This window comes from Sturnus vulgaris, chromosome 3 (genome assembly GCF_052056855.1).
Source record: "Sturnus vulgaris isolate bStuVul1 chromosome 3, bStuVul1.hap1, whole genome shotgun sequence".
Taxonomy (NCBI): Eukaryota; Metazoa; Chordata; class Aves; order Passeriformes; family Sturnidae; genus Sturnus; species Sturnus vulgaris.
In genome coordinates this window covers 69439409-69463944 of record NC_142245.1, presented here as the reverse complement: position 1 = coordinate 69463944, position 24536 = coordinate 69439409, and the positions used below count along the sequence as shown (strand labels likewise).

General features: G+C 41.9%; 1 protein-coding gene across 4 annotated transcripts in view; it reads right to left on the bottom strand.

Annotated features, from left to right (window-relative positions):
• Window positions 1–24536, bottom strand: part of FYN (FYN proto-oncogene, Src family tyrosine kinase) — a 137925-nt gene that overhangs the window by 34296 nt on the left and 79093 nt on the right. For 3 of the 4 annotated variants that reach the window (XM_088161901.1, XM_014879274.2, XM_014879272.2), the window contains exons 3-7: window positions 19176–19310; window positions 6639–6896; window positions 6032–6128; window positions 1912–2010; window positions 679–782 (exon numbers count right to left, since the gene is read on the bottom strand). In XM_088161901.1, coding sequence (XP_088018027.1) covers window positions 679–782; window positions 1912–2010; window positions 6032–6128; window positions 6639–6885 — 547 coding nt within the window. In that variant the 5' untranslated portion in view covers window positions 6886–6896; window positions 19176–19310. The remainder of the gene's footprint in view (window positions 1–678; window positions 783–1911; window positions 2011–6031; window positions 6129–6638; window positions 6897–19175; window positions 19311–24536) is intronic. The other variant, XM_088161900.1, reaches the window with a different exon arrangement.

Below are 24536 nucleotides of genomic sequence, written 5' to 3'. Positions count from 1 at the left end.
ACCATCATTAGACTACAGAACATGTATGGAATTAATTCTAGTGACTTATGCCTCCCACAGCTTTTGTTTTGGATTGTTGGTTAATTGAGAAATGGCCAGGTTTGTTTTTACATAGTTGCAAGTTTTCTCTCAATAGTTGTATGAATTAGAAAGATCTTTTCATACATGTGAAGCTTTTGAAGAAGATGTTGACAGGCTTTATGAGCAAAATGTAAAAGAAAAAATAGCACCCGCCAAGAAAACTGGAACTCCTCCAATATTTTTAAGGGAAGGAGGAGAATACACCCTTCCACTTGACTTCAACAGAATGGATACAGTTGAATACTTTATGAATATATTAATTAGAAGTATATTCAAGTCTTTTCCCTTTTAATATGTGAATTTAAAACTGCTGCATAATTTTTTTCTCCTTTTTTTGTTCCCCCCAATGATCCAGCATTTCAAAGGATCACACCATGTGGCTTGCACTGCAGATACCATGGATTGAGCATGAGCTGTACTTTGGTTGTTCTCTACTTTGAGCACTGGCCCTAAGACGTAGGATATCCAGACATTCAATTCCCTAACACAAATACATGCAAAATGATATTTATCTCTACCTTCATACCACTGAAGAGAGTATTTCACACACTCAGCACAGTTTTTCATCCATAGTCAGAATACCTTTGCCCAGCCTACCTTTGGTAGTTTCACTTTCCCGGATCAAGAAGGTACCTCTGGGGTTTCCAAACGACAGCAGCTGCCTCTCGGCATCTTTTCGGCCAAGCTTGCCAAAGTACCACCTTAGGGAAATATCAGAACGTGGTAAGACAAATGCTACTTAGCATCACCAAATAGTGTCACAAAGCCCAGAGATGGAGAGGACTTTGTGTGCAAACTGTGGTTACCCAGATACAGTTGACCATTTTTGTCACACTGTGTCTCTTTTGTCGTGCTGGAAAGCCAACGTGACAAACCGTGTAGTAGATGTTCCCTGTGTTGGGCTGTAGCTCTTTGCATTTAAGCTCATAATCAGCAGCTGCTGAGAATGCTTGGTGTCCTCTGACAAAGGCCAGACTTGGGCAAACAGAGACCAAGATGTGGTGGGTGGAGGGTATATACAAGGAAAAGGGCAGAAAATTGTCGCTGCCAAAGAGCAGTATTTGTACAGATGTTGCTATAAATATTTAACTTACATAGTGATTTAGTAGTACTCAATATTTTTGTTGCAGCACAGCTATAAAATCTAAGTAGAAGGACGAGATTCAACCACTTTACTTGTGGTTCTATATGAGGCTTTCAGAGTTAGAGCCTTTTTTACTTCCTGCAGCAATGTTTTTGTGTTGTTTCACAATCAACCAAGGACAACCTGAAGTGCAGACTCCAGTAGTACCTGCTCAGCTCTATAACCTCCTCCACTGTATCTTTTATATTGGAAATAATGTGAATACACACATCACTCCTTTTCTTTGCATAGAAAATAAATCCTCATTAGGAAACCTTGTGTATGAATGGTGGACATCCCACCTATCCTAGGATTTGTATTTGTTGATACAACATGTCCTCTTTAATGGACAGTTTGCACACTAATTGACTCTCAAAATATTTTTACAAGTTGGTTCAGGAAAAGCAAGGGCACCTTTTGGTTAAAGCTTGAAATTAGCTGACAATTGAAAAAAGGAAGCAGACCTGTGTTCCTTTAGGTTTTCCTCCTTTGTTTTGACATTGAAAAAGCACTGAGCTCGTGCTTCTTTTGTTACTAATTACCTAATTATTTATCAGTGCAGTTAAGAACTGAAATAAATATAATGTAAGTCATTTGAAAAATCACTGCAATCAATCAAAATCACTGCAATCAATCAAAACCAGCTCCTCACACGGCCTTCTAATATAGCACTAATGGGTCTTCAGAACAAAAAAAAGAAATCATACTCCTCTGCTTGGATGGAATCGACTGGAGCCACATAATTACTGGGAATGTAACCAGTTTCGCCTGTTGTCAAGGAACGGGCCTCCCACCAGTCTCCTTCCCTGTGGAAACAGAGGTGAGGAGAAGTGAGAGCAAGGCACAGCTGTGAAGACAATGATTTGACTCTGCTAACAGCACCCAAAACTGCATGGCCGTAAGAAGCCACAGCAACTCAACTCTTTATCATCGGTGTGCTTCTGAGAGAGCTGTTTGCACCTAAACCCAAATAATACACATATTTCTTTGTATCTAGAATTATTGCAGCAGCGATTAGTACTGTAGCCTTTCAGATGCAGTGTAACAGTGTGAAGAGGCAGAACAGCCCAGTGTAATCAGGTTTGGCAAGGGCTGAATTTGGACTAGAATACTGAAAACTGTGTCCATAACAATTATTCTAATACAGACCCTTGAAAGAGCTTATAGGAAAATTGCCAAAATGAATGCTGTGTTCTGGTTTTGGCTGGGATAGAGTTAATTTTCCTCAAAGTAGCTGGTGTGGGACTGTGTTTTGGATTTGTGCTGGAAACAGTGTTGATAAGGCAGGGATGTTTTCATTACTGCTGAGCAGCATTCCCACAGTGTCAAGGTCTTTTTCAGCCTCTCACCCGAGCAGAGAGGGGGTGGGGGTGTGCACGGATCTGTGTGAGGGGACACAGCCAAAGAGAGCTGACTCCAGCTGACCACAGGGTATTCCATGACATATGGCATCATGCTCAGCATGTAAAGCTGGGGAAGAAGGAGAAGGGGGGAATATCTGGAGTGATGGTGTTTACCTTCCCAAGTCATGGTTAGGCATGATGGATGCCTGCTTTCCTGGGAATGGCTGAACACCTGCCTGCCTATGGGAAGGTGTGAATCAATTCCTTGTTTTGCTTGGCTTCTGTGCATGACTTTTGCTTTACCTATTAAACTGCCTTTATCTCAACCCATGATTTTTCTCACTTCTACCCTTCTGATTCTCTCTCCCATCCCACCATGGAAGAGGTGAATGAGTAGCTGTGTGAGGCTGAGTTGTTCTCTGAGGTTAAACGACAATACAATGCCACATTCACTGCTAGTTTTAAATTTCTATGAGCATAATTAATCTGAAACCCAAAGATATCAAAAAGCCATCAATCAACATGGCATTTTAGATGGCCCTTAAGTATTCACACTTCATTGTCTAGATTCCCTCTGCTGGCCACCTGGAGGAGGTAGCACAGGACTAGGCTGCATTTTCAAATACTTACAATACCTCTTCTACAACATTTAAATGTGAAGAGGTTCATGCAGGACCATCTTAAGGCAGCAGTCTGTAGGCTGAGCATGAGCTTTACACTGGTGCACACAGTGGGGCATGGTACTGCCTTTCAGACAATGCACATTACTGCAGGATGTGCAGCTTTAAGAGAAGTTTATTTCTCAGCTTTTTGCAGGATGCAATGATTTGGGATTTAGCAATTCTTATTTCATTCTCAGCACCAGATTCACCAGTGTTTAACTCCTACCACTACTAACAAGCATTCTCTTTTCTATTTCTGGACTGCTTAGAAACTCCTTCTCAGTTCCCCTCTCTGTAAACCAGAGACTTGGTCACTAAATAAAACACTATTATCAAATAATAATAATGGAGAATTCAAATGAAGAATTCAGCCTCTTCTGGAAGAAAACAGTTGTAGAAAACACACTCTCTAAGCCAATACTGGAAGGAAAGGTTGTGTCAAGGTGAATTCTTTAAATTTTCAACTTCAGTTTATTTAACAGTTTAAAGGAGCACGAACTCTGTGGAAAACAACTAGAAAACAGCTGTGATAAGTCAAAAAGAAGACGCTTCCAATTTTACAGTTCAAGAAACATGAAGTGCAAATAGCTTTTGCAGAGGCTGGCAGTTGACACTATTTTAATATACCCTGTGTGCATTAGTGTGTCAGGCAAATGGCCCTTTTTGTTTGTGTCTCTAGTATTGCCAGTGAAGTGCTAACCCTTCCCCCATATGCTGCTGTAGAACATTTCTGAGGCATTATGCCACACTGAGCTTGATAAATTGTCCCATTCCATCTCTTCTCCTTACTGTGCAGAGAGCCCACTAGGTGGAGGTATTTTGTCGTATCTAGGGAGGAAAAAAGCAGTCCCATAGATGATCACAACATCAGGAACAACCCCCTCTGCTTTGACAGAGAAGCTTAAATCTCTCAAAGCACTGCCAGAAAAGAGGAGGAATGCAGGCTTTTTTTCACAGCTCTTAATTTTAGACCTGCAGCTGAGGTAGGAGGCAGCTAGTCAATGGGGCCAGACAGGGTGTGGGGGTGGGAATGCTGGGGATGGCTCAGTGTTTTGAAACCCCAAAGTCAGGCTCTGCTCTGAACCACTCTGCAGGTACCTCTTTCACCTAGACTGCCTTTAGTAAAATTTCTGGTTTCAAATCACAGGGATACCCCCTGTATGTCATTTCAGGTGTTGCGCTGAATGTTTACTCCAAAGCACAAATCTAATTTCATTTGTTGAGAGCTAAAGCAAAACCCAAATCCAAACTCCTCCAAAAGCTTCAGACAAACTACATTTTTGCACATATATGCTACCTATTTGCAAGCACATTGGCAGGTGCTTAAAAAATGGGCTTATTTAATATCATTCCTGATGTAAGTAAGAAAAGAGGAAGCACTGTTACAGAGAAGCAGCTTTCTGGAGATTCCCAGTCTGGCTGTCACTATTCCAGAGGTGTGGTTAGGGCCATGTTTATAAGCAAATAGACCTAACTACGATGGGAACTGAGCTTCTATAATCCTACAGGAAAATCAATGAATGCTTGGTCTTTTTTCCTTTCTTAGAAACCCTTCTTCCAGGTAGTAATTATCTGCATCAAAATGCGTGTACTGCAGCCACTGATATGAAGGGAAACGTCTTTGTCTCACTAACTCCAAGGATGATTGCTCCATAAGTCCTGGTGTGCACCACCAGATTTCATCAACTGGCATGTACAAGGTATTTATAATATGTGGAACTTCTTGTTTCAAGTTATGGCATCGTTTGTGCAAGGTTAGGAAAGCAGAAGGCAATGTGAACAAAAATGGATCATAGGTGTAAAAAGGGTTCCTTTCCAACCGCTAATTTAGAAGCAGAAAGGTTTTAAACTGCTGCTCTCTCTACAAGTCGTAACTGAAGTTTTTGTGCTTTCATCTACATCAAAGCTCTTTAGCTTCATGAAATATTCCACAGAATTACCTGATTTTTTTTAAACTTCAATGCACATTGAGCCAATTCCAACCTTGCAGTTGCTATATTAAAATTACCAGGAGTTGCACCAGGGGTGAGTTTGCCTCATTGTCACATATTATAAGAGAAAAAGAGAAGGCCAATATCACAAAGCCTTTAGAAAGTGACATACTTGGTTGTTAACCCATTTTTACCTCCACATGATAGCAGTAGTGAACATAAAACAGAGCCTGCCACTTTATGCTCTTAGCCAAGAATTACAAGATGTTCAGATATAGGTCAGTAGCACAGTGAGTTTTAGAAGTTATTTTTAAATCGCTAAGGGATTTTTTTCTATGGGCAGTTGATAAAATTAATTTAAAGTTGATGATTTCCAGGATGGAAATGTGGTTTTCATGTCAGATGCAACAGAACTTAGGAAGTTCTGACTGCATCACCTACCTTTAAAAGGAGAAAAATCTTTTTAAACTTGGCATGTGAGTCTGCATAATGACTCTTTTGTTAATCAGCTTTTAGCTCATTTCTGTGTAGGGATACTTGCAGCAGATTGGAAAAAGTGTTAGTACATGCCTTGCAGAACCTCTGTAGCTACTGATGAAGTACAGAGCTGGTAGTCTCAGTTCTGAATGTGGGGTTGCTGTAAAATGTAAGCAGTAAATCACACAATCTAACACTTTTTTAAAAGTAAAACTGCATGTGGTTGAAGTTTTTTCCCCAACAATATGGCACTTTGCAAAAGCACACTAAATGCAAGGACGAGTAAGCATAGAGCAAATCCCCTCCATACTTGAATAGCCAACATCAGATTTTGCTAATAACATAAACAAACATTATTATAAACATTTTAAGTTTGAAACTATTAAAAAGCAGATTCCCAAGCCTAAAACTTACGAGCTGTTAAGTATCTGGAATTTTTCTCCTTTGTGAAAACTCAAGTCATCTTCTGTTCTTGCTTCATAGTCATAAAGCGCCACAAAAAGAGTTACACCTAAAGAAAAAGACAGGAGGGAAAGGAACCTCAAGAGATGATGTGGCTAAGGCACAGGTAAGCTGCTCCAGTTGCTGAGGAGCTAACCAAACTGAGCCCTCCAACTTTTTTGAACGATTCTCTCTAATCTTATGCAGCCAGTAGGCAACTCCACCTCCTTCACTCTGTACAATCACAGGATCCCAAGCAGGCAAAGGGGGTTGAAAAGACAGTTTAGCCATAGCCATGCCAAGTGTTTAACTGCTTGAGGTGGCTCAGCCCACACTTCACATTCCCTAGTAGAGGGATGAAGCAGTTAGCCAAATTTGGCATGTACACATAATTTCTCAACCCCAAGTGAACCTGCAAGTTAGCAAAGGTAGGGGTAAAGACCCACATCCACCTTACCTCAATTCTTCACACAATTTCATGAAATAACTCTTCCTAAAAGCAGCATGCTGAGACAGTCAGGGCTCTGCTGTAGATTTATGATTGACACTATCAGCACTAAAATAAGACTTTCAAGCTCACCTGTTCCTCCTCTTGTACGCAGCGTCCCTGTATGAGAGGAGGAGTTGACTCCACCAAACACGGTCAGTCCTTGGCCTCCTGTGGCATGGAAGTTGTTGTAGTTTGGGATTGAGGTCACACCAAAGCTAGGATAGTGCTGTGGAGTAGGATCTGTCCCATAGCGGTAGCCTGAGCTTTGAGTTAAACTGCCATCCCTCTCGTCAGTCAGTTTTGTTGCTTCTTTATCCTTACATTGCACACAGCCCATTATCTAAAATCCTAGGAGAGGAAGGAAAGGATAGATGCTCATATGTTGATGCTCACCAGATCTCCTCCAAACACACATATGATGAGGCTCAAATTAAGTTCACTGCTTAAAAGTTAAGTACTTTAGAAAAAAAGCCTGCAGTGATTTGAATATAAACAGCAACATGTTGGAAAAAAGCTCACACAAAATCTTCCCTGAGGCCTGGGGAAGGGGGTCCTGCCTGCTCTTAGGGTAGAGGAAGATCTTTGTTCAGCCCTGACAGGCAATATTTTGCATAGAGGGACAAAGAAGATGAAACCCATCTTGTCACCCTTTGCCAGGAGGATGAAATGGGCAGGCGAAGGACTCAGACAAAAAAGTTAAGCTGGAGATGTTCAAGACTGGCCCCAGAACACAGAATGAGGCACTTAGCTTGTGTTTCATATTTGACCTTGCCAACTACACGAGTGGACTTCACCTAAAGACAGTAAAACCCTTCTTCCATTGCTGGAGCTCTGCGTGGCTGTGAGCCAAGAATCATTACAGCAGGAAAGTAGGAGGGAGCTTTCAGAGGACACAGCTAAAAAAAAAAAAAAAAGGAAGCTCCTTTTCATGAAGTACCAAATTGAAGGCTAAAACCACTGGTAATAGAGGGTGGGGCTAAGAAACTAGAGAAAGTCCCAGAAGAATTAACATATCAAATACAGAGCAAGTCCAAGTACAGATTCTGCACAGGATGAAACTGAGAGGGTTTCAAAAATTACAGCTTCAAAAAGGTTGCTCCAATTTTTTTTTTAATTCTTGTAACCTCTTGTTCGGTACCCTCATGGGGCACTACCAGGGCCTGGGTTAATCTTTTTTATTTTAGGTGCCTGCCTCTCTCTGTGGAGGAGACAGGGTGATTTGCCACATCTCAGAAGCAGTCCTGCAAGGTTAGTCCTGTCACCTGGTGCTGCCTTTCATCTGCTAGCTCTAACTTTCTCTAATCCATGTGGTGGTGTTACTGAACTCTTTCCTACTGGCCCAAGTTGAGCCTAGACACAAAACCTGAGTTTCTGAAGTTGGGTATATTGAACTTAGGGAATCAAATACTTGTCTGGATGCATCCTTGATCTGAACCAGTCACAGTGACTCTTAGATGCAACCCGGCACATAAATAACATTCTCTGAGCAGTGGGGTTGGAAGAGAGGTGGCAGAAAAAAAAATCTTAAAAAATTACTTACTAGACATACTTTTTTCAGAATATGTAAATAGGTAAGGAGAAAATACAGAGAACAGAAAAATATATAGCAAAGTACATTCCCCCTCATTTCACAATTCAGACAATATCTGTCACTTTGGGTAAATAAAAAGTCTATGCTTTTTAAAATTTCCTAGTTTTTCTGTAGCTGCCAGGTTGGCTATTTTCTATGCCTTACCCCAACATCAACACAGGAAATTGGTTTTGACAAACTCATGGGATTCAGGAAAAGAATGTTTCACCAGTGCTAATGGTTGAAAAATGAGGCAGCAGCTCCCTGTTTTTCTGTGACAGTTCACAGTCTGGATACCTGCTTCCCACATCTAATCTGCCTAATTAAAAAGAAAAACGCTTCTGTTGAAGGGTATTTTCTACAATTTGCAGATACTTCCACTTATTCTACAAGTCTGTTCAGAAAAATAAGCACCATTTTGTTTGCTCAATTTGACACCCATCCACAAGAAGGAGCAGAAGGAGGATCTGGGAAAATACAGGCCTGTCAGTCTGACCTTGGTGCCCAGGAAGCTTATGGAACAGATCATCTTAAGTGCACACACAGGACTGCCAAGGGATCAGACCTAGCCAAACTGGATTTAGGACTGGACATAGGCTAGTGATCAGTCAAAGGCTGGATGCTATGATCTCAAAGGCCTTTTCCAACCTGATTCTGTTACACTGTAATTTTATTTTTATTTATTTCCTGGAGTTGTATTGCCTGCACTTAGCATGGGTCTACCCTCTCTTGCTCTTAGCCTGACTTAAAACTGCCCATTTTGCATTTCATTTTTCCCTTCAAGACACCACATCCACTCAGCAGGGTTCCCTCACCAAAATGCTTAAGTCTCTTTGGGGAGAACAGAAAAATGGACTCATGACTCTTTACTTGCTGCATGGGTGGCATGACCTGGGATCCCACAAGAAACTAAAGCAACAGCTGGTTGAGGGAAAGGGGTTTGCAGCCTGGAGGCTGCAGAACACTGCTGCAGTTACTGCTGCAGTAGCCGTGCTGACCTCCTGCCTCTGCTCGCTCTGGAAGCTGGGTTGGAGCTGCAGGTGCAGAGTGCTGTGCATCCCCAGGACCAGCAGTGACACCAGGTGAGCCCACAAGGACCATGAGAGGTCCAGAGGTGCCCCGGCCAGATTCTTGTGGAATCATGGCTACTGCTTTTACTGTTTTGACAGTCTGGCTCTGGAGACCCTTTGTTTGGAGATGTCACTCAGAATTGAGGTTTTCCTGGCTCCTCTCAGAACCAAGGAGTCCTATGAGCACTGCCAGGGAGTGAAGCAGGACCACGTGGAAGGCAAGAGCCCTGTGGGGTGATGGCTCATCTCCCTGCTCTCAGCATGGGCAGAGCCCAGAAGGCTTTGGGTGGGAGGGATGAGTCTGGGACTCATTACTTGGACCCTGCTACACCTCTGTGAAAGCTGTGGCTGTGATGTGCCAAGAGCAAAACATGAGCAGCGAGCAAACGCTGCATGGGAGATACCAGAGAGAAATCCCAGCTCCACAGGAAGAGTGGAGAGGTGCTGACCACCTGGGCAGGAAAGAGTAAGCCATTAAATCAGCCTTCTTAAAAGCTGCAACATGGGCTTATTCACCTCAAAGCAACTAAGTGATATGCAGGATTTACTGTTTAAAGAAGAATTTCACAGCCTTTTTGTTGGCTTGCAGACTTACATCCCTGTGAAACTCTATCACCTCCTCCCTTTCCCCTCCCAGCTCTGTTTCTACTCTTATTTTTTTTCCATGTGCTTTCATGAAAAAAGTAGAGAAGAAAACTAGAGAAAAAAGAGATAGGAAACATGAAATCTGGGAGACCAGTGGGAGGGAAAGTGGTTTTCTTGTTGCTCATTCACAAACGTTCAGTTGAGCCGGGAAAAAAAATCCCCTCTGAAATCCGGGAATATTTCATGTATAAATTTACAACTGCTGACAAGACAACCCTACATATTTAGTTTACACATTGATAAGGAAAAAGTTGAAATGACAAATCAGCAGCAAAAAGAAAAATTGCTACAAGCATTTATTCTGAAAAAAGTGAATAAACAAGGGGATGGTATACATATGCACTGGTAGTTTAAAAAGTTGGTTTGAATTTTTATTACTAGGAATTATAGGTATAGAGAACCAGGGAATTATGAATGTCTTGATTTTTGTTTGGTTTTTGCTTGCTTTATCTTTTCAACAGCAGCACACAGGGAAGGGGAATTTGATGCAAAATGAACCACTGACAAAATGGGCTTTTTCTTTCACTGGTCCCCTCCCACTGTCACAGTGTCTAGACAATCCAAGTATAAAGACTGCTTGATTGCAGCCTCTTGTAAAATGTGACAGAGGGTGTTACATGCACACATCTTTTCAAGCCAAGTCCCTGAAAGTTGTCTGTTCTTGGCTCAAAGGAACAGCATCGTGGGGAGTTGGCTAAATGTGAGAGAATACATGTATGCATGTACATGCCTAAAGTGATTTCAGCTTACTCAGGGGTTTCAATAAATATCACCTCCATTCAGCACTGGCCTTTGTGTCAATGAATGGAATCCAAAAACTAATCTCCTTCAGCATCAAAGAGCAGGATTTTAATATCCAAAAGTTTCATCTCCCTGCATGTCAGCATTTGGAGCTGTGGAAGGCTGGAATTATTTAGCCAGCTCTGAGATCACCAAACAAAATCTGGAGTTGTTTTACACTAAACTCTCTAGAGATGAGCACACAATGTTGCTCATCCAACATACTGTGCATCTTACAGTAAGGGAACAAATTTTTAATCCATTTCCATTAGGAAAGGCAGCATTTCTCAGATGTGTGAGTTACAGGTCACACAGCATTATAGTCTGACACTGCTAACGTTAAAAGGTATGTAACTGGCCTAATTAAAGTGAACTTTACTAATGCAAGCAAGTTGAATTTGTTTATTTTGAAGTTGTGTTTTTATGGGCAATGTAAAACATGTTTTCATGAAATCATAAAACCTCCCATTTTCATGGGTTTTGAGACTTCCTTAGAGACAAATGAAAATAAACATGTTATTTGTCTCCTTTCTTGTCCTTATTACATTTCTTGGACTCCAACATTTACATTGCAAGCAATCCAATAGGTGTCTAACCAGAAGAGTTGTTTCCACCCACATTGTGGAAACATTAGTCGACAAGGATATAAAATTCGTTATATCATTATTAATAATTTATATAGCCATAGCACCTTAATCACTTTTAAGGTAGGATACAGATGAAGGTTAAGGAGATGTATTAAAATTATTATTGTTACTGTAAATCATCCTCCTTCAGTTTTTCTTTTTGTTCTTGATACAAAATGGAAGCCAAAACTGAAACACCCAACAAAGCCAGACATCCACTCCATTAATAAAAACAAAAGCTGTTCTCTGCTAGCTAATCAAAGCCTAGGAAAAGTCCAAGAGTAACAGGAAAATTCCTTTTATTTTAATGCTTCTATTTTAAAAGTAAAAGCTCCAACATGTGATATCTGAAAAGCAAAAAGTACTGATTAACCTTTGCTTCTGCAATAGTAAGCATATGGATGGGGGGAAGAATGGTGTAAATTCACTCCTTCCGAGCATCAGAAGTTCTGTCATAAGCTTTTGCCACTCACAGCTGAAAGTCTGAATTATGGTACATCTTCAGAACCTTCTTTTTTTAGAGCTGTGAGAGAAAATAGGTCCTTAGAATGTTTGAGAGAGAGAGGTACTGCGAGATGCAGGGGAAAACCTGTCTACCCTGTGCCCTTCAATCCATGCTATGGCCTCTGTTCTCCAGTCCCTTGCACATGAGAGGGCTCCAGCCTGCTGAAGAGATGGAGAGAAGGTCCAGACCCAGAGCAGGTTCAGACCCAGCAGGGTGCATTCTCTTTCCTCCTGGATTTCTCTGGAATGAAATCTGATGGCATATTTTTAATATAACTTCTCTCAATAAAAAAACATGAAAGGGATAGGCTGGATGTCTGGTAACTGGCAACTGCCTTTTTCTGACCAAGTTTTACAAATCTTGTCTGGAAAGCATCAGCAGGGAAGCTGAGTTAAGAAATAGTTATGTTAAAAGGAAATCAGAAGCACAAAATCCTTGGCTTTTATTCAGTCTCTGTGGTGAACAGGCATGAATCAAACTAGAGGGTTGCATCCAGCATGGCTGTGAAAAATGAAATCTCTAAGGGCCATCTTCTTGGTGCTTTATGTTTTGCTGAAAGCACCACAGAACTATCAGCCTGTAACATCAAGTAAACCAAATTTTATGAGCTACTGTAGGATTTAATATTCAAAATGTCACATTCTGAGTTACTGTGAAGATTCAAGGAGGACAGAAAAGGTTTTCCAAGAGTAGGAACTCCAAGAATTTTTAAAAGAGACTATAAAAAGGGCTGTGGAATGCCTCCTGCAGGCTGTATAGCAGGAATAATCAACATAGAAATTTACCCCGAAGTTGAAACATCTTACTTTCCATGCCCTACTAGTAGCTCCCTAGAGAGAAACTGATGGATTACGTATTTTGAAACACAACTCTGAGACACATTAAATTCCCCAGTTTTCAGAAAAGTCTCACTCACCCGCTTTGACCATTACAAGTCGCTAGGAAGGCATTCCAAGTTGGGCAACAAATAGGCACTTAAAACCAGTCTTATGTAGGTCAGTAATTCTCATGCTGTCTGCTTGCTGACCTCTCTTTGACTCACATCTATGCTGATGGGAGCATTTTGGATTTCCAGAATTAATACTGTGTCAGTTTCAAGCCAACTCAAATGAAACAGATGGAATAAAATAGCAGCACTTATTGCATTATTTTTGTTTTTATCTGTTTACTTTGGGACATTTTAGAGGACTGCCTATATTTCAGCTTGGCCAGTGATTCCACAATTTTTAGGTCGGAGAGATACAACAAATACTTTAAAATTTAAACTCCTGGGTGTTATTCATTATTTCCCAGGCTTGTGGGTTGCAGGTTACTATATATACATTAATTTTTATACTAAGGTCCAATCTAGAAAGAATATAATTTTACTGCATTGTAATAGATCTGGTTCAGCCTTGAGCAGAGCTGGAGGTTTGTGTAGAATTCTTGCAAATCTACATGTGTGCCACACTTGTCATGCTGCATCAAAAAATGTAAATCAGAGAAGACACAGTACTACCACTGGATGTCCTCTGACTGTTAAAGATATGCAGAAAATCTCACATAGACAAAGTCATATTCCTGAACAAAAAGCCAGAAACAAGAGGGCAAAACTTCAAGTATGTTTCAAAACAACACTCAAAAATTCCTGGGCTGCATAATTTGATTTTTAAGGGAGACCTTTAATGCTTCACTCCCAGATTCTGCTTTAGTGGGCTGAGCGGAAAAAACCCCAGCAGTTCAATTGTTCATCTACAGCAGTCAAAAGTCAGATGCTGCCCAGTGTCCATGGACATCCATGGCTGGAAGAGCAGGAAGAGCAAATTAGCTGAGCTCCTGCTGCCATACTGCCCTGGTTCAAAGCAAATGCCTTTCACAGTGCTGGAGTGCTCTTACTATTGTTTCTTGTCAGCTTACATTGCTTTGGAAGTCCTCTACAAGGGTTTCAGGAAAGGGAGCATCTCCAGCTGCTGAGAGAAGAGCAGACCCTGGAGGGGGCTTTGAAGTGCCATATTCTGCCCTGCTTTTCCTCCCCATTTCTGAGTGACTAGGGGGACAGCCCTGGAAACAACAGCTTCCCGACAGTGCAAACAAGGTTTTAATTTTAACACATGCCTGCAAAGTGTGGCCCTGTGCTTGCCTTCCCTCTTTTCCCCTTTGGGACCCGAACTAAAAGAGACAGTTATGAAAAATGAAGGTTTGGGCTTCACCTTCCCCGTTTAATTTCAGCCAGCCTCGGGGTCAGGACCAGGGAAGAGAAGGTGCATGCTGAAGGATTGCACTGAGCTACAGCCAGCTTCTGCCAGAGGTTGGAGCACAGCTGTCCATGGGACAGGGCGAGTGGCCACTCAGGGCCAGGAAAGAAAAGCAATGAACGTCTTGGTCCCTCTCTGGCAAGGGATTTATTGCAACCCAGACAATCTGTTTATTATCCATGTAGCTATATGATCTCTTTATTACAAGTTAGAGAGGAAAAAGGAAGTCAGTGTTCCCGCTGGGCAGGAGGAACAATAACCACGTCCACGTGTTCTTTGAGGGCAGTGGGGGTGGTGGCACTGGCTAGTAGGAGTCTGGTGGGGACGTCACCTGGCAAGGGCACAGGAAGCTGCATTGCCACAATGCTGTTTGAGCAGCTCTAATAAAAAGCTCCCCAGTGCAAGAAGAGAAGACAAACCCTCCAAACAGCCCATGAAGGGACACGTCTCCACCCTTTTGGTTTTGTGCAGCTTCTTTGCCAGCCAAGTCTGTGAATGTCGGGGCCTCATCTTTTTCAAAAAGCAGTGAATTCTCTTCCACTCCCTGTGATACATCCCTTTTAGCAAAACCAAACCAGAACAAAACACAAGAAGCAATTAAAGGCTCACGCTGCAATCTCTTAAAGTTACAGTAACTGAGTTAGACCTCATACTGTCTCAAGGCTTTTATTACTTTGAAAAAAGATGCCCTAGAAAAATGCAGCAACTTTGAGAAAAGGTCCTTCTGTGTTTTTTTTTTCTTTTCTCACCAATCTCCAAACTTCACTTGTAATCTAAAAGAAAAAGTCTTATGTGTAACTAACTAGAGAGGGAATGCCCCCAGGTTTTACACTGGTGAACTGAAGAGCAAATCAGACTCAAAACTGCACATAGGATTTTTTTTAATGCTTAAAATGTGTTAAAAATAATCTTTGAAATTAAGAACTAGTGGGAGCAGCTACATACAGTGAACACACTGCTTACTCTGTGGTTAACCCCCACAAAGGGTGGATCTATCCCTGGTTCTGAGGGAACACCGTATAAATTCAACGGTGTGATTTTGAGCTACATTGCTCCTTCATCAGGCTGCTTGTGGTAGCTCTATTCATGAGCAGAGAGAAGCGGGTGGATGGTCTGCATAAGCATTTTGAGCTAATGTGCCTAAATTTTAAAGTGCCTTTTAAATGTGTAAATTAGAAAACCTATAGCAAGAGAACAACTGCTGCAAATGCCAGAATAATTTTGTCTTGGAATGAGAAGAAGTAAAACACTGCCTCCACTGATTTCCTCTTTCTTTTCTCCCATTAGGAGAACAGAAAGATGATTGCAGGTTGATTCACACTGTTCTGATTTTTTCTTTCAATTCTTATTTTTAGATTCTACCCAGGATTAATGGGTGTTCATCTGACCCACAGTATGGGAGCGGCACAGAGCAGAGTGCCAAATGTGAATCAGGATGGGCAGGGAAGGAAGGGGGGAAAAGGGGAAGGGTGCAGTAAAGAAGTTCTGCCTGTTTGCCACTGTGGACTATGAAAGAGGCATAAAAAAAGATTTTCTCTCAAAAAACCCCCTCACTGCTCCTCCCCATCTCCCTTCGCCCATGCAGGAATGAAACTAACCCCTTCTCTGCCTTGTCTGATTTCTGTTTTGTGACTGAAGAACTTGGAGGATGTGACAGCAAGAAAAAGGGAGCAAGCTGAATCTCAAATCAGGAGACTTACTTTGAAACCCTTCCAGACACCATTCCCTCCTGAAGGGGCTCTCATTTCTCCTAGGTTGCTACTGCTACTGCTAATATTTTAATAGAGTTATTTAAATCCCCAATGTCTAGTTACATTGGGGGAAAAATATTCTCTTTCCTAAACACGAGCAAATATTTGCCTGTGGCCAGCCCACAAAGAAACCCCCAGCTTTCTCACCATCATTGTAGCTCGCTTCATCTACAGCAGCAAAGATGCTGACAGGCGGGGCTGCCCAAACTGGGTGGCAACCATATCGTGATAAAGGCAGTGAGTGCTGAAGGTCCTGACTATACCAGTAATGGGGACACACACAAACCTTGCCTATGCTCACACATCCACAGAAAAGTTCTCTAGTGAGACCTGTTCTCTCAAACCCAGCTGCTGCCACTGTGGTTTCAGTGCATGACAGACATTTACTGCTAGATGACATCTTAGGTAAGTTTACTGTGTCTGGACGGGGCTCAGTTTCTCCACAGCATCCCAAACCCTGCTGTGTGTGCTTTAGCTTTGTGACCAAAACCATGTTGATAACTCACCCATATTTCAGTTATTGCTGAGCAGTGCTTGCAAAGCACCAAGACTTTCTTTGTTTCTCACTCTGCCACTGTAGCAAGCAGGCAGAGGGAGGTTTGGGAAGGGACAGAGCTAGGAAAGCTGAACCCAAAGGTATATTCTACACCCTCAGTGTGTAAGGAAGAGTCCACAGAGGTTTCTCTATTTCTGTGTATTTAAAACAAAAAGGCAAATGTGGATGGTAATCTGGAGCAGACAGGGAGGGTTTCACTGAAAATGACTGTTCTGTGATACACCTCGTGAAATATACAACTCTTGACAATTCAGGAGATCTAGAGATCTTGTCTGGAGTTCCTCCCTGTTTCCCAGCACAAAGAGACAAAAAAACTGAAGGCCACTAAAATCAACAGCTGTGCTGTCCTCACAGCACAGGGGACACATGTCAGATTTGTAGATTGTATTGTAAAAGGAAAAGAACCTCTCGATAGGGAACAAATTGACACTCTAAGCCAGGCTGGCTGGGAGAGTCTGGTCAAATAAGCAACCGCAGGCACATTCAGCACAAACCATGATATTGAGCAGAGCATCAACCAAAGGCTGTGAGGAGATGACCCTTTTCAGTTGCTTATATGCTAATTACAGGATTCTAAAAAAAATGGATAAACTCTCTGCCTATAAAGTAGCAATGCAAAATAGTACTCTTGACAAATAATAGCTATATTTAGACTATTATATTATTAACTGAAATAGCTGTAGCCAATTTTAAAAATCCAAATGGAAGAGGGTGGTGGCAGGCCATATGTGTCACAAATGACATCTGAGTGACTGGCAACTTGGAAATAAATAATTTTGGAGAGTTACAGGAATGATTAGCTTCTTCAACACTTGCATACAAGAAATACAAAATCCTTCCTTGTGTTACTCTGGGGGACCTTATGTCAGTAGCCCTAACGCAGGCCTGTATTTTCCAAAGGGCTACAAACGACAAGTTACTAACCCCTAAATTCAAAAAAGGATGGGCCTTCCTAACCCTGTGAAATGAAGCTCTTGCCAGTTAGCTGCATGAGTCATCAACAGCATTGGCCTCGCAGCACCAAAGGGGACAGGAACAGTTCACAGCACCGTCACCACAGGGTAACACAAGCTAAACCCCATCGTGGTCACACAGGCAGCCACCCCACGTGGAGCAGAACCCACCTGTTTCCTGGCCCAGCCAGGGGCTGCAATGGGCAGGAGCTGCAGTGCTGGCACAAGCACAACTCACTGCGGGTGGGGTAATGGAGCCACGCCTGAACTGCCTTGTGAGTCATACCTGGTTTAGCATCCCTGCTCAAGACTTTGTCTTGAAAGAAACGATCACAGGCCAGAGGGTTACTGGATGTTTAGACTGAAAAGGACCAACACTTCCTGTGCAAACAGCTAACATTGTCTGCAATCAAATCCAGACCAGAATTTTATGCAATATGTGAGCATACGCTCTTTATAGATACATAAATTAAAATCCTAGGGCATGCTTTCTGAGAAGTGGTTTCACAAAACTAGAGCAAATTGGAGTCAAATCAGGCTGAAGGCAGAACATACAGAAAGTTGCTGACATCTGCAAACAGTTTAAGACATTTCCTAGATGCCTACAGTGTTACAACCATGGGAATGGGCTAGATAAAAATAACACAACGAAAAAAATCCAACGGCTGGGTTTACCAGGGAAGTGATAAAACATATAAAATGTTATATAGAAAACTGGTACATGAAAGTGGAAAGAGGAAGAGATAATAAGAATCAAAAAAAGCTAAAATAAAGATTATATAGAGAAACTAAGAAGATATTAGAAAAAAATAAAGGCACATAAACTCAGAAAGCATATTTTAAATTTTTCTAAGTGGATTATGAAAGATGAATCTTGAGCAATAAAAACTGTAGAATCATTCATAACAATATGGCAGCAGCAGAAGTTATTCAGTAAATGTTTCCGATTAGCACACAGGTAAAAGGCTGGATGATCTGCTTATGATTATGATAATGAAATCGATTCCCACCACAGCAGCCCCTGGAGAGGGGATGTTAAGCAGCAGATAAACGATTCTGGGTGATTCAGATTAGTTGCTAGAAATAAACTTGTCTCAGAAGGTTTGTAGAGGTAGCCTTGGAGTTGCTACTGCATCTAAAGCAGTTCATGGCCCCTGGGGAAGGACCAAGGACAGGAAGAAGGCTCATACTGGGCTACTATTTGAGAAGGATAGAAAGTAATTACAGGCCAGTTGGATGAGTTTCCAGTATTTTGCAGAGGATGGAACAACTAATATCAGTCTCAATTAGTACTGTTTTTCAAAGCTCTGTAATTAAAGTCAATTAACTTGGCTTTAAGGAAAATAGATCCTGTCAAACTAATTTGATGTAATTTCTTGCAAAAATTACAAGTCCACTTGATGAAGGCAGCATCGCTAATAGTATTACAAATCTAAGTAATTTGACTTGTTCTGTAGAGTATCTTTATAAATGCTTTGAAGCCTATATGGAGTGTCTCCATCTGCACATGGAGAGCAAGACTCCATTAATGGAGAGCACCATATAAGATCAGGCTAATAACTTCAACCTGTTTTATACTGAAGTCAGTTTTGAGTCCACAATCATGTTAGAAGTATTAAGAAACTGATAAATTAAGGAAACCAAAGTGTAACTGTAGACGGGAAACTATTTATTAGCAAACAAATGGGTTCCTATTGGATTCCACAGACATTGGTGAGCATCCCTTCATTATTTAATGGCCTTAGCAGCGACCTGGATTAAAGTTAAGTCATTTTGGTTAGACACGAGACTGGGAACAGCAGAAAACAAACCACAAAAGAACAAGCCTGACACAGAGCAACTGGGGTATGAAGAAAGATAGGAGAAACCAGTTTAGGTGTTAATATGGCTGAGTACAAAATCCCCCTGTTAGAATGAAGAATCTGGGCCATACTTACAGGATGAGAGGGAGAGAGAGGACTCTATCCTCCGAAGCAGAGACTGAATATGAGACCCGGGGTCCTGGGAAGCAATCAGCTCGACATGAATTCCCCACGCAAGGCTGTGGCCAAAAGGGCTAATGGGAGCCTCAGCTGTACAAACAAATGAAAATCAAAAGATGAGTAGGTAGGTTATGGTGATGCTGCATTTGGTTCTTGTTCCTCTGCTCCGTGAATAACGTATTGGGTTCTGGTGCTCCATTTTACAAAAAAACTCTTGGAAAAACTGGAAGAGTATTCAGGAAAGAGAAATTAAATAACTGAAAACACTGGGCTACAGAAGGCTCTGTTATAAACTAAAATCTTAGAGGGAATTTTGTTATTTTGTTCATGGTATAGCAGTATTCTTACACTGAATAAATTTGATAACAGCAGGCTCTGATCTAGCAAAGGTAGAAATTATTCTAATCCAGGCTGTGAACAGGCAAGTTTGTTCTGCTTGTTCAGCAGTGATGTGTTATAGGCAATTAACCAGTAATTAACCCTTTGCATCACAGGTTATGAGGTACTGCTCACCTCTGCAAAGTTGTGAGAGTAACCGTGCTTGATTCAGAAAGGATGCACGCCCACATGGCTTGGGTTAATTGTTACAAAGCAGGAGCAGGAGCTGAGTGGTCACTGTGTCACACCGTGCTTTGTGTTGCCACCAAGAAACTCTCCTTCTCCTTGCAGGGTGTTGATCCTGGCAGCCTTCCTGCTCACAGCTTACAAAACATCTCCAGGGAAACCCCAGGCTTTTGGGGATGAAATGCCACCTAAGTACGGATGACACCCAACTGTCCATCTTCTGCAGGATATGCAGGCAGCCCCTCTCAATTCCCAGCACCTGGCTGCACGCAAAACCTCACTGTACAAGGCTCCTCACCCTGAGATGCCAAGGAAACCACTTTTAGGAAAACAATGGGTGTTTTTATGGCTCTGGCACTGAGAAAGCACCGATGACTCCTTGTTTCAGCAATTCACTTCATCTGCTGCTTGCCACTGGGACCTTGTCCCACGGATCTGGCTGGGATTGCATCCCAGCACAACCTGGCCACAGAAGGTGACCTCAGAGAATTATGCTATGGAAAAGAGTCCTCCATACCTCACAGATATTTCCTTTCCCAAATGCACCCTTTTAGGATGAACCAGTGGACTAGCTATCTACTTCAGAAAAACAAGTTAGATCCTTCAAGCAGAATGAATAGATAGGAACACTACTCCTGCAGGAACCTCCCAGGTCACTCAGGACAAATACGTGTCTTCTCCTTCCTTTTCTGCATGCCAAGGGAACTGGGTGCTGCCAAGAAAGCTTCTGGCTACCTGTCCCAAGGCTGGGGTTGGACATTTGGGTTCCTGAGGACCATGTGTTCAGCTGTGGGACTCTGGTGATTGAATTTGTTTCATCTCACAGCCTGCCAATAATTAAATTTGGTGTTTTTTAAGGAGGCAGCACAAGCTTTTGTGCGTGCTGTCTGTCTTAACCTGGGCCTTTGGCCAGAAAGTATTAATCCCAACAATGTGCAGGAGTGGGAAGGTTGGAAGTGTTTGATTTGTGCCAGTTGCTGGCATCATCTCATTTTAAGCTTCTGGAATGAACCCATTTATGACTGAATGTTGCAGTGTAAATTCTGCAAATAAAACAGATAAAATAATCTCAATTACTTGAGCTCAGGACTAGTTCACATATGCCACTCCAGAGATTTAGAAGGCGTTATTTCATACAAACATCTAATTAAATTTAATTATGGTTCTACAGTTATTTTTATGTTCAACAGTTGGAAAAAATGTGTTTTTCAAACTTTTAGTTATGCTCAGTAAGCGATGCCTGCTAAAACACAGCATGCACAGCATAGTAAAATCTTGGTCATATGTCACAAACATAAAAGAAACATCCTCTCTTCAGTAAACGTGTAGTACAAAGCTTCTACAGAGTGAATCACAGCAAGAAAGTTCGTAAAAAATTTAGGGAGGAAAAAAGGCCAGTCCAAGTGTGGTGTGTATATACATATATGCGTACCTGCATTCACACACACCCCACCCCTTCAGCTCTGCTATACACGGCATTCCTATCAACAGTCCTCAGGACTCAAAACTGTGATTGCCAACTCTTCAGTCACTAATAGGGCAGAAGCTTAGGGAAACCTGATTGAGGACAAGGTTTTAGAGCTACTAATAAAAGATGAATCAGAGCCTGCAAAAGTACCCTTTGAATTGTGCATTTTTGCACTTTTATACTTTCTGTCCTCCTGGATGTATTTTCCCCCCTCTCCCTCTGGCTACCCAAGCTACATCCTACAAGATGTACCCCAGCTACATCCCACAGCATGAAGATGTTCTGTTAAGCACACATACAACTGTGTTTTTTAAACCTTGTAAAGGCTTATGTTAAAACATGGATCACATAGGCCAGACTCCAGAAATAGAATTTTACCGATGAAGTAACCATGATAATCTTTCTAACTATAAACCATAAACACTACATATAAGCAAAGAGCTTTAATACATGGATTTAAAAACATATTTTTATGAAATATTGCAAAATAAATCATATGCAAGGCTTTTCTTTTATTCTAGACACACAGACACAGAATTAAATGGAAGAATGTGAAACTAACCATCCCATCTGCCTTTGTAATTCACCCAGGCTAGACACAGAAATGCTATGGAATTTAATGCAATGAACCCCAGAAGTGTCACTTTCACAAATCTCAAGAGGCATCATTGACCTGAGGCTGGCTGCAGTTTCTGCCCCAATTCCAGTTTAATGTATTCCAGTCTGACCCTCAAGCGACAGTGCTGCTGGAGAACACACTAAGAAACAAATGCAGGCAATTGCTTTGACATAATTCTTTTGGACGCAGGCAGATCAAATGTGCTGATGTCAACAGAGACCAGAAAAGAGTTTTATCCAATCTCCTTTCCTCCCTGAAGAAAACAATGAGAGGAAACAAAGCACACTCCAAACCCCAGCCAAACACATGCCCACCTCCCAGCAGCAATACTGGTACATGCTGTCTAAGAAAGGGAGAACCAAGACAAACATTTCTAAAGTGGCATTCGTATGTATACACAGCATTTCATTTACAGCTTAAATTTACACGACTTGTGCATATAATTGGCTCTTTGCACATAACATGCACATCTGTCCTAAACAAGATAATAATTTAAAATCCCAGGAAGTGCCTAGTGCAGTCCTCTATGGCCACAGTACATTCAAAAGAGTTCCTAGCATAGTTCCCTCAACTTAGTGTAAACCACTCTTCTTCCCTTTCTCACGTGCTTCTAAAATTTAGGGGGCTGCATTGACCTGCTTTCAATATAATTATCAGGACTTTACCTTCCTGCCTTGCCACTCACTTAAATATCCAAGCTCTAGCATGCTCTGAGGCTGCATAGTTTGAAGTCAGAAAACATTGAGGCAATGCCGACTTTTTCTGCATAGAGATGGTAAGAAGAGAAGCTGGGAATATTTTTTCCACAGGAAAGATGAATTACGATTGGAAACCTGATTAAGGATGCCACAATGTCTATCCTGAGAATAAAAGACTAAGCTAAAGATTTTCTTCTCCACCTGGTGATGTTGCTTCTGAAATGACTTCTTTAAAAAGAGGAAGACCCACACATCAATGATACTTTTTCAGAACTCACCAGGGAAAATATCAGGGTTGAATGCAGCTGGTCCCTCAACTTTATACAATAAAAAACAAACAAAAAAGCAGATCCCAAGCTCATTTCCTCCTCTCTCTTTTACTTCCTCTCCTAAGAAAGGCTTCCAGCTCTGCTATTTACAGTTTTTCTTTTCTTCCAGTCCTCCATCTCCTCCCCCATCAGTCCATACAGAAAGATAGTCTGCAATGGTATAATGCAAAAACCAGATGAGATATTTAACGCTTCCCCTTTCTGTGTGCCTAGAGTGTTTCCAGGAAGAGAAAGTCTTGTGAGGATTTTCACTTTGCTCTTCTGTAGCTACTTGTGTGGGTCATTCTACCACAGTAAAAACCTGCATCTGTTATCTGACTATGTCTGAGAGACAGATAAAGATTACCATTTTTAATGTCCATAGGAAGTGTGGTCTGAGAGAAGAGTGATCATGTGTAACAGCCGCTGAAGCTACTTGATGTGGAACATTAAACCACCACACAAAGTAAAAGCAGACTTTTGTCCTTTGTCTACCGCCCTTTATGTGAGCTGCCCCCAGAATGTGGCCACAAGTTGTGGTCCACAGCTTGGCTGAGCATCAGAAGCCACAGAATCTTTTACTCTATGTTGGGACCTGCATAAGCATCACAAGATTCAGGCAATAAGGACTTTAAGGCCACCAATCATCAGGAATTATAAACAATTTAGTAATAAAATCATAGAGTGGTTTGAGTTGGAAGGGACCTTAAAGACCATCTTGTTCCAACCTCTTGCCATGGGCAGGGACACTTTCCACTAGAGCAGTTACTCAAAACCCCACTCATCCTTGCCTTGAACACTTCCAGGGATGGGGCATCCACAACTTCTCCGGGCAACCTGTTTCAGTGCCTCACCACACTCACAGTAAAGAATTGCTTCCTCATATGTCACCTAAGCCTACCTTGCTCAAGATGTTTATTAATGGCATAGGCAGTGAGATCAAGTGCACCCTTAGCAAGTTTGTGGATGACACTGAGCTGAGGGAAGGGATGTCATCCAGAGGGACCTTGACAGGCTTGACGGGTAGGACTGTACAAGCCTTGTGAAATTCACCTAGGGCAAGTGCAAGGTCCTGCACCTGGATCAGGCAATCACCAGCATCTGTACAGACTGGGGGATGAAGGAACTGAAGGAAGCCCTGTGCAGAAGTACTTGGGGGATGAAAAATTGGATATGAGCTGGCAACATGTGACTCCAGCCCAAAAAGCCAGCTAAATCCTGGGCTGCATCAAAAGCAGCATGGCCAGCAGGTCAAGGGAAGTGATTCTGTCCCTTTACTCTGCTCTTGTGAGATCCCACCAGGAGTTCTGCAAACAGCTGTGGGATCCCCAGCACTAGACCTTGGCCCTGTTGGAACAGGTCCAAAGGAGAGCCATGAAGATGATTAGGAGGATGGAACACTCTCCTGTGTAGACAGGCTGAGAGAGTTGGGGTTGTTCAGCATGGAGAAGGCTCCAGGAAGACCTCAGAACAGTCTTAAAGGAGGCATACAAGAAACATGAAGAGGAACTCTTTACCAGGACCTGTAGTGACTTTTTAAAAAATTCAGTTTTCAACTGAAAAAGGGTACATTTAAACTGGATAGGGAAGAAATGTTTTATAATGAGGATGGTGAGACACTGGAACAGACTGCCTAGAGAAGCTGCGGGTGTCCTGTTG